This window comes from Mus caroli, unplaced genomic scaffold (genome assembly GCF_900094665.2).
Source record: "Mus caroli unplaced genomic scaffold, CAROLI_EIJ_v1.1 scaffold_6343_1, whole genome shotgun sequence".
Lineage (NCBI taxonomy): Eukaryota > Metazoa > Chordata > Mammalia > Rodentia > Muridae > Mus > Mus caroli.
The window spans coordinates 24,785-36,077 of NW_018390974.1; the positions used below are offsets into that span (position 1 = coordinate 24,785).

The 11,293-nt window shown below is 33.3% G+C and overlaps 1 protein-coding gene across 1 annotated transcript; it reads right to left on the reverse strand.

Moving 5' to 3' along the window:
• Positions 1 to 7,626: 7,626 nt before the first annotated feature.
• Positions 7,627 to 8,574, reverse strand: LOC110288928 (olfactory receptor 5B12-like). The gene has a single exon (XM_021155164.1). It carries the CDS (start codon positions 8,569 to 8,571, stop codon positions 7,627 to 7,629), a length of 945 nt encoding a protein of 314 aa, XP_021010823.1. The 5' UTR covers positions 8,572 to 8,574.
• Between the last annotated feature and the right edge of the window lie 2,719 nt (positions 8,575 to 11,293).

An 11,293-nucleotide genomic window follows, 5' to 3' on the forward strand; every position in this document is an offset into this window, starting at 1 on the left:
TTCTATAATATTTTTCAAGCCTGTGAAATTTTTTATTTTAAGCTTTGAAGAATAATTCATTTTTTAAGTATTTCTTGTCTTTGATTTCTTTCAACTGCCTTTTTCTTAATGAGATCTTTGTCTTCATGCATTGGCCATTTCATTAATAGTTAGTGAAATTGGTGTATATTTTGCCAGAATTAAAATATCAATTTAATAGTTAAATGAAGATTATAGTGCTCAAAATTCCCAAGCAATAGTGTTTCACAAGATTTTATAAAATATATTTTAATTCCACTCTATTTGTGTGTGATAAAAGTTGTATTTTCACTTAATTTATTATTATGATTATTACTATTTATATTTTTTGAAGTATAATTATGTAATTTTCCCTTTCTGTTTCTTCCCTTCATCTCAGAGTATATACTTTGCTTGGCTTACTCTTTTTATAATTCAAGGCCTTGTATTTCATTAATGGTTAAAGTTCAAAACAGGGTATATTCTTAACTGACATAAATCAAATATTATCTTATACGAATACTATAAAGCTTTATCCTGACATCTTCTTAAATAGAGTCCTAATATTTCAAATTAAATAGCATCATTTTGTATGGTCTTGGTCATGCAGGAATCTTGAATCTTGAGGTTAGAATAATCAAAGAAATGGATTATTTTCCATAATGAGGGAAATCATATTATCCAAAGCTAACTAATACTGAGTTCCAGAAATGAAATAGAGGTTGCATTAAACAAATAGGATATTAATTTATAGGATAAGCAGTGTAGTTTATAGCTTACATAGTTGTAAGTAATAGCATATGGAATCCTTTGACCATTTAAATAGTATTTTATTGAAGAAAATATTTGTGAAATGCTGATAAATTATTAAATGGTCAAGTAACAAAACATTAATTCAAAATTACTTATTCCTGTCCTGTATTCTGTATAGCATTTATCCACGTCTAATGCTTATTTTGCAAAGCAATAATTTTCATTTCTGTGTTTTGTACTTTTTAGTGAACATAATACAGAATAAAGACAATGAAAAATCTTGCTATATGTAGAATATTTGTGGAGATAGAACCCATTAGAAGGATGAAAATGACAATGAGATTTTCCCTTAATTACTGAATAATACTTTGATTTATACAGAGATGTTAAATTTAAAACAATAGCAACTTGAAGTTCATTTTGATTAGATTCAGAGGAATGTTTGAGAAGGAAATTAAGGATAGAGTTACTATAGAGCTACATTAATTATGATCACTGGAACAGATATCCAGATCAAATTATGTCTTTCTGAGAAGAATAAGTACTCTCTATCAGCCCTATTGTAAGCTTGCTGTTTATAGGAAATATGAAGCAAATATTCCATAAGAGAAATAAAGCTAAATAACAAGTAAATTAATTCATTCCTTAAGGAATAATTCCAAAAAAGAGTGAATTAGTGGGTGTGTGGAAGGAAGTATTACAGAGACGGAAAGAATAAGCAAAGATGAAATTGGAATTCTTCTGAGTGATCACAGAAGTCTGAGACTGGTTATTTAATGTGCTTAATGGGACAGTTCTGAGATTACTGAAGAATATGCTGTCTTCTTGTACAACACTGAATTTAAGTTGTGTAATTTTTAAGTAATTAAACCCATACCTTAATTCCTTAGCATATCCTATACCTTGAACCCTGAAACTGATTTCATGGAAAAAATAATAGAGAAAAACAATGAGATTAAATAAAACCTACAATGACACTAAATATCCAGTTAGTTGATGATTATGGAAGGATCTCTTTTGCTGAAAATGTAGCAGAAGAATACAGCTTATTTTGCAAACGCCTTTTGCCTGATGGACAGAATATAACTACTGGTGATGTAAACTGGTATCTTTCAAAGGCTACAAAAAGGCTACCAAAAAATAAAACAAACCAGCTAGGAAACACATACCTTGTAGGATATAATCTTTTCTTTCTCTCAGAACACATGCTCCACTATGTTCATAGCAGCCTTATTTATAATAGCCAGAAGCTGGAAAGAACCCAGATGCCCCTCCACAGAGGAATGGATTCAGAAAATGTGATACATTGATACAATTGAGTACTACTCATTATTAAAAACAATGAATGTATGAGATTCTTGGGCAAATGGATGTATCTGGAGGATATCATCCTGAGTGAGGTAACCCAACGACAAAAAAAGTCACTTGATACGCACTCACTGATAAGTGGATACTAGCCAAGAAACATACAATACCCAAGATACAATTTGCAAAACACAAGAAAATCAAAAAGAGGGAAGGCCAACAGGTGGATGCTTCATTCCTTCTTAAAATGGGGAAGAAAATATCCATGGAAGTAGTTACAGAGACAGAGTTTAGAGCTAAGACTGAAGGAAGGGCCATCCAGAAACTTCCCCACCCTAGGATCCATCCCATAATCAGTCACTGAACACAGACACTATTGCACATGCCAGCAAAATTTTGTTGAAAGGATCCTGATATAGCTGTCTTCTGTGAGACTATGCCACTGCCTGGCAAATACAGAAGTGGATGATCACAGTCATCTATTGGATGGAACACAGGAGCCCCAGTGGAGGACCTAAAGAACCCAAGGAGTTGAAGAATCTGCAACCCTATAGGTGGAACAACAATATGAACTAACCAGTAACCCCAGAGCTCATATCTTTACCTGCATATGTAGCAGAAGATGGCCTAGTTGGCCATCATTAGGAAGAGAGGCCACTTGATCTTGCAAACTTTATATGCCCCAGCACAGGGGAACACTAGTGCCAAGAAGTGGGAGTGGGTGGGTAGGGGAACTGGGCTGGGGGCGGGGGAGGAGGGTATAGGGGACTTTCGGGATAGCATTTGAAATGTAAATGAAGAAAATATGTAATAAAAATTGAAAAAATATATAAATGCTTTTTTATGGGGCAGAATACAGTGTACATGTGAAACTTATTAAGGAATGAACCTGATATATGGTTCAAAGAAATGAATTTGCTTAGCATTTGTCAAGACCTGATATCTAGTGCAATCACATCATGACAATTAAGTGCTTTTTCATTAAAAATAAATCCTTTCTCTTCAAACTTATTTTAAAGACAGCATAGATATTTAGGAAAACCTGTGTTGGGAAGGGCATAGATAGAGATGAAGGAGATATGAGGGTTAAACAACAGTAAGGGTCCCCAAGAATGTCATAATCAATCTCACTATGAACTGTGTAACTGACATACATTGAAGATCATGTAATTTATATGTACAAACCTATACATATAGTGTTTATAATAAAGTTTTAAAGAATGTATCTTGTTTTATTCTCTCTTTACATGGTGTATTTTTTTATCTTGATTGGGATTCATGGTGCTTATTGCATTTCTTGGTTATTTTTTCATAGAAAAATATTATTTTAGGAGGGTTCATGACAAGTTGATAAATAGTGTTCAATACTTTTGTATAGACCATATCCAAGAACTAATTTTGTGGTTTATGATGAATTAAGCTCTTTATTCTAACAAATACTATATCGAAGAGAGAGAAATTTTCTGAGCTGCTCTTGTCCTATTATCTTGCCTAATGAATGACTGTTTCTTTCTATTTCTGCACGAACAGGGCCAGGTTTTGAAAACAAAGTACGTATGCATTCAGATATTTCATTTAGCCTTTATGTGTGGCCTGTAAAAAAAAGCCAATACTTGTTCTTCCTGAATATCCCTTTTCCTTGTTTTCCCATGTATATCAGAGCTCAACTCTTTGTTCTATCCCAAAAATTAGTGCAAAATGGGATCAGTTTTCATGATTGTGAATTTTTAGACTCTCTGTACTACAGATATATGTGAATTTATCTTCACTGAAATAGTGGAGCTTTAAAAAAATACACGGCATAGACATTTTTATGCTTAGCCCAGTGGAAGGAAACTTTCCAGATTATTGTTTGTTTGTTTGTTTGTATTAAGTACTTTTCATGAGAAGACATATCTAGTTTTCAACTTTAAAAATCTTGAATATTCAAAGTAGATAGAAAAGAGATGGCTCTGTATATTAAGACTTGGAGTCTAACAAACATTAAGTGTTTTGGTTAACACAGTTAGAGAGAGTAGTATCCTTGGTCCACAAGAAGGTATCTTTAGTTGACCAAGCATGGACCCATCTGTAAATTCTTCTGAAAAGCTGACCAACATGAAGATGAATACAAAACACTTTGGTAGACTTGCAGTAAAGAGGCAAGGACTAATTCTATATTATTTTTTACTAGAGATAAAACAATTTCTAAATAGTATTTCCATACAGGAGAGCAAACATTCTGCTTAAGGCTTCACATAACCTGTCCTATTAAATGTCATGCCCACACCACAATGTAAATGTTTCTATTTCTCCCTTCTTTTATTTATAAGAAGTCTTTGGTTTTAGATATTACATTAATATAGATGGAAGAGATTTAATAGTGAAGAGTTAATGAAACAATTTTCTTATTACTGTGAGGCAGCCATTGATGTTTTATACATATTTGCCTTTCTAGTGTGACTACCTCAGAGGAGGCATTTGGTACTAATAACTTCGTTTTCACAACAGTGACAACCTGATATGTGAGGTATTTTTGAAAAACAAAAATGAATTTTGTCATTATATAGCACCATACCACTATCTTGTAGATGCTGTTTTTCATGACTTCTAATTACATTATGGCCACCAGGCACTGGAGGTGGGAAAATGGGTTGTATTATTCTCATATGTTTTCACCAGTAGAGATTTTCCCATTATCAATAAGCATCTGAATATTTAGTGTTTCTGGTTTGACTCAAACTTACAATTTTTCCTTAGTTTTCTTAAGCTGTAAACAGTTTCAGCATTCAGTTTAGAGAATTTACTGAACGATAAGTTCTATCTTTACACAATACAAAAGTTTATAGTTTATGTTTCAGTTCTGTACTGGAAGACAGGAAGTTCAATAATCTTAGACCCTTCTTTTAGAACATAGAATAAATACTATGTGCATTTCCATGTAGTCCGCTTAACAGGCCAAGAGCCTGGAAGCACTCACGACTCAAAGAGTTTCAGAGAATCTTAACCTCCTGGAACCTTGGCATTCTCATAACCCGTGTACTCATACCCTATCCCCACATTAATCTTGTGTATGGATCCACGTGCTCTCTTTTAGTATTATTTTATTATAAGTTCTTTTAAAGACTGAATTCTGACATAGGTAAGCCTCCACCAGTGTTCCAATGTCCTAGAACATGCTTAAAGCAGAGGAGCTTGGAAGAGACAGTGAAACTAATTAGGCATTACAAAGAACAGAGCTAGAATAGCTCTGGTCTAGTCTGCAGAGTGATTACTTAGGACAGTAGCCAGTCTTATGGAAACAAGGGAATACACAATGGCATAGTGAATAGGTGGGTTTATCATGAACGAGTTATGGAATCCCACTGAAACAGGAATCTTCATTATAGCTAGGTATAGCAGGCTACGTTGCATATTAGAAGCACGTTGGTGAATTCTTCTGACAAATGGAGATTCTCCACAGATACTTAAAAGAACAGCCAAGTTACAATCATACAAGAATTTATCAAGGCATAGGAAATAGGGGGGTTGTGGTATTGCGTTATTCAGAGAAGGTCTGCTAGAGCAGAACACCCTGGTGCTAACTTTCACAAGGCTCAAAGGAGTAGCACAAATTGTGACTAGGGTGTGAAATACTTACCTGTCATTAAGCTGACTCTAGGCAGGGTGGTTTTATCTTTACCTGGTTTTAATATTACCTGGTTCCTATAAGTCCTTTTGAAGTCATTCATTTGTTTTGTGTCAGGTAACTTTAATGTGCTTTGCCTGCTGTGACATCCTACTCCCTTTATTTTCTGTATTATATAAGACTGGTGTTCACTTTGTAACAATACATTCAGATTCTACACAATCTCCTGTGTGCATCTGTCTGTCATTCATTCACTGACTTCTTGTCCACCTGCAACTAGAGACCCGTTCTATCCAGACATGGGACCAAGAGGGTCTGTGGCAAATAACCAGACTCAGAGTACTATGATCACTCAGAAAGAATCCAAATGATGTTTACACATTCATTCAGTCTCTGTTGTAATTCTTCTCACTCACCCACTCATTCATTACCTTTCATAGCTACTCACTAGTTAAGTAATCAGTTTGTTACTTTTGTTGAACAACAGTACTCATAGAGAGCAGTAACTGTCCTCAGGAATGCACATTTCCATCTGGATATCAGTTTTAATAATCACAATTAATGCAGTTCCACTCTGATATTGGGTTCCCTTATCAAACATTCCTTCTGTATCCTGCAAATAAGAACTTCCCATTGCTACTATTCTTGAGATTGATAGCTGCATTTAACTTATTTAGTAATGAAGAAAACTCTGTCTTTCCGATGGCACCTGTTACCATACATGATCCTGTTATAAACTTCCCTTTCTTGAATTTCAGTTATTTATTTACTAGAAACAACAGAAACAAAGTAATGGAAAATAGAACTGTGCCAAGTAGGCATTTGATGTGGCTAAAAACTATCTATTATATGAAAAGTAATAGATATTTTAAAATTAATTGTTACTTGTACACTTAATAGGTTATAAGATTTTTATGAACATGTAAAATACTACTTAAATGATCAGAGAGTACTTATCCTGTTACTTAACATTATAGAATTCATGATGTATACTACTTACAATGTAGATTATTTTTTGGTGGCTGCAGTCTGTACTCATCTCTGGAATTCATTACTAGTTAGAGTAAGAAAATATGCTTCCACTTATTATGGAAATTCCAACACTGAAATTATTTTAACCTCATGATTCAAGACTTTTTTATCACGAAACTATATGAAGTAATGTTATTTGCAAATTCATCTGGAATAACAAAAAACCAAAAACCTAGGAAGCAAAATTTTTTTCAACAATAAAAGAACCTCTGAGGGAATCACCATGCCTGACCTCAAGCTGTACTACAGAGCAATTGTGATAAAAACTGCATGGTACTGGTACAGCAACATAAAGGTAGATCAATGGAATAGAATTGAAGACCCAGAAATAAACCTACACACCTATGGTCACCGATCTTTGACAAGGGAGCTAAAACCATCCAGTCGAAAAAAAAACATTTTCAAAAACTCTCACCATAATTCTTTTTAGTATTAATGTTTGAAAAAAATTTGATTAATATCATATATATTGAACTTCAACAATTAATGAAAAGTGAGGCAATAAATTACAAGGGAGCAAGCAGAAGTATATACTATGATTTGGAGCAAAGAATGTAGAGGGAAATTTAGGTAACTTTATCTATAAAAAGAAATGATGATAAAAATTAATGATAATAATAAAGTAATTGAAAGTATAACAGTTATCATGTACATATTAAATTGACCTACAAAGCAGATTTAACAAAAAAATGAAGTAATGTATGTGAACTCAAAACATTATAATCTTGATTTAAATATTACATTGACATCATATTTCTATCAAGATACAATTAAAATTTACAATAAATTTATCATATTCTCAATGCATGTGTACACAGTTCTCCTTCATTAAGTAACAATTGAATGAAATCATAGATAAATAATATTTACAAATAAATTATTCATCAAAACTAAAGACCCAGTGTTTCATATGCTTTAAAAATACTTTGGAATTAATTGACTAACTGAAGTGAAGTCATTAATTTTCCAACAACTTTCTTAAATGCATTTTTTACCTCCTTGTTCCTTAAACTGTATACTACAGGGTTCAGCATAGGAATGACCATAGTGTAAAACACAGATGCAATTTTGTCTGTGTCCATGGAATGATTAGAACTGGGCTGTAAATACATGAACAAGGTTGACCCAAAGAAGATGGATACGGTAATGAGATGAGATGCACAGGTAGAGAATGCCTTCCTCTGTGCTTCAGCTGATCGCATTCTCAGGATAGCAATGAAAATAAGCAGGTAAGTGTTTAAGATAACGAAAAGAGTTAAAATACCATCACAAGTACCCAAGATAAGGACTGTAATCTCATTTGTGTAGGTATCAGAACAAGAGATGTCCAGCAGTGGGGGAATGTCACAGAAAAAGTGATTAATCACATTGGAATTACAGAAGGAAAGACAAAATGCAAGAGCAACATGAATAGAGGATTGTAAAATCCCACACATGTAGCAGCAAGTGACAATTAAAATGCAGGTGGTAGTTGTCATAATGGTAGTATAGTGCAGGGGTTTGCACACTGCTGCATGGCGGTCATAGGCCATTGAGGCAAGGATCAAACTTTCAATAGCACCAAAGGCTACGAAGAAGAACATCTGGGCAGCACATGCATTGTAGGATATTATCTTATTTCCTGTGAGAAACCCTTCCATCACTTTGGGAGTGACAGCTGAGGCATAAACACAGTCCACCAGGGAGAGGTTACAGAGGAAAAAGTACATGGGAGTGTGGAGTCGGGAGTCCAGCAGAATCAACATGATCATCCCAAGATTTCCAAACAGTGCAATCAAATAAATGAGAGTGAAGATAATAAACAAAGGGATCTGAAGCTCTGGGGCATCTGTTATCCCCACAAGAATAAATTCAGTAACCTCTGAAATATTCTCCATCAAAGTTATTTCGCAATTATCATGACAAGTTCCTAGAATATATAAAAAAATATGCTATTTGAATATCAATGGAATTCTAAAATTAATCATTTTTTTCCTTGTGAAGAACACCATATATAAGATGATTAAATGCATCCTGGGGAACTACAGGTAGTTAATTCATATGGCAATAATACAGATGAGCACTGATCTAATTTGATAAGACAAGTGTTAATATGACTGTGGGGTACAATTCCATAACTACTAAATAATCTTTTGTATGCTACACTAAACTATATACCGGTCATTTTATTATTTTTAATAATTACATGTGTATTTGTATAAAATACACAAAGAATATACAATATATTGGAATTTGGATCAGGATCACCAACTGTAAGGAATGTATAGATTTTTTTTATCAGCATAAGATTTCAAAAATGAAATTTAATGTGATATAATCTCTACCTTCTTAAATATATGGAATGACCTGTGAGTCTAATCTAAACACATCTAGGCTATAATTCCAATTCATGAGATTACTTACTTGGTTCTTCTTAGTACTTAGATGGAAATACATGATATATTCACTTTTTCAAAATTTAAAAAATGTAACGAAATAGTTTTTCAAAATTGATGAGCAAAACTGTATCTGATTAGTATTCATACCACAGTCTTTTTCACATAGAATGATGTTGTCCCTTACACACCAACAACCATGTCTTCTTGATTTGTGTTTTGGAAAAATAGACCAGACACAGAAAAATATTTCTTATTCTTCCATAGAGACTAAGTTTTAGCAAATAATGTTACATAACATAATTAATTTACTCACCTCCACATTGGCTCATATATCAGATGACTGCCACTGGTTACAGAATAAAAATCAATGCACTTAAGAACAAATTTGTTTCTGGAATTATGAGACATATTAATTGCTAGCAGAAAACCTCATTCTTATTCAAGTTAGGAGAAGTACAAGATTAGCCAAGCTGATTGTTTTTTTTTTTTCCCATAAGATTCAGTTACCTCCTTTATCTTTGAGTACAATTATTACCTTACCAGCTTCTAAATGGCATCTTCTGATACTGATCATCAAAATATGAATTATAACATATATGCAGTATATACATAACTATACGTGAAGTGTGGTGGAAAGAAGTATGAAAAGATAACTCAGTGTGTTTGTAGAATGACTATTCAACATTTATTGCCATTGTTTTCTAATTTTTCACAAGGAAAATAAGTGGCTTGATTTTGTTCCCCTTATAATTATAACTTTATATAACTATATATTTTATTGCTTACCATTGTTCTAGAAACAGAGAAGTGTACAAAATACTGAGTATTGGTCTGCCATGCATACCCAGGAAAGCTCTGTAAGCAGTGATCTTTTTCCCCTCCATCATAAGCTCTGGTGTACCTAAAGAACCCTGGCCTGTGCATTATTTTGTCAGTATCAAGGCAGATGATGCAAGCTCCCCATATGCATCATGGGAATTGGCATAAGATGCAATAGATATCTCTGGAGGATTGTGTTTCCATGTTGGCCATTCATTTTCACCTTAATGGAGTTATCAAGAATTTTAGAATTTGGTTGAGTGTCCTTGTGATGACATGAAGGAACAGGCTTTTAGAGGGAAGTTAGTCTAATTATCATGACATCTGGGTCACAGTAAGTGAATAAAGAAAAAAGCCCTCTACAATTTCACAGTCAGGCAGCTACCCTGAGCTTCTGGCATTTAGCTTTGTCACATGGTTCCAGCGCATCATTTTTCTTTACTTCTAGTTGGTTTTCAATAGAACATCAAACAACTAACTTAGCACCATGTATGTACTCTAAGATTTTACTTTGTCATTTTCTGTAATATATATTTATTAATATGTAACAATTATATATTCACCAACTTATGAGGAAAACTGTCCCATATTGTCACATTATATACTATGTAGTGATTCTGAGTAAAGGATATTAGCATTTTCCATATGTTTAGTATTTACCAATTGTGAAAACTTCTCCAGTTTACTTTTGTAGTTATTGAAAATATACAAAATGTTTCTCTCAGCTAAAATTATCTTCTTTTGTAGTGTGGATATAGCTAATTAGTAGGAGTAAGTCACTTCTTCTCTTTACAATCAGGAGCTAAACTGATAAAGTCCGACCACAACTCTCTAAATATTACCTAAACAAGGACAAAGCCAATAGCCAAAGTGAGTAAGGCAAACTTCATGTGGCCTCAATGTCACATAAACTTCAGGTAACTAAGAAATGCTGAGAATAGGAAAAATAGTCATGTACAGAAAAAAATCATACCAATTAGTGATCCAATATCAAGTCAGCATCCCTGAAAACACATATAAAATTAAAATTAAATAGATGAGGCTCCCCTATCTATCTATCTATCTATCTATCTATCTATCTATCTATCTATCTGTCAGCCTATCTGTCATCTATTTATCAATCAATCAATCAATCAATCAATCTATCTATCTATCAAAACAATAAGTTTGGAAGAAATTAAGTAAATATACATGGAAAGATTTAAAAGATGCTCAATATGTGATTGGAAGTAAAAAGACAATCCTATCAACCTCAAAATCTCTATCTACTTCCTTTAATAAATGTCTCTTATTGACCTGGAAGAATCTTTCTATCCATGGTATATTTAACAAGATGGTCAATGTACCTGACTACTAAAGATATTAAGATACTGGCATATGAATTAAGTATTACCCATAGATG

What these genes read in the sequence shown, in the direction of transcription:
- LOC110288928 (XM_021155164.1), bottom strand. Translation starts at nt 8,571, where the DNA reads ATGGAGAATATTTCAGAGGTTACTGAATTTATTCTTGTGGGGATAACA.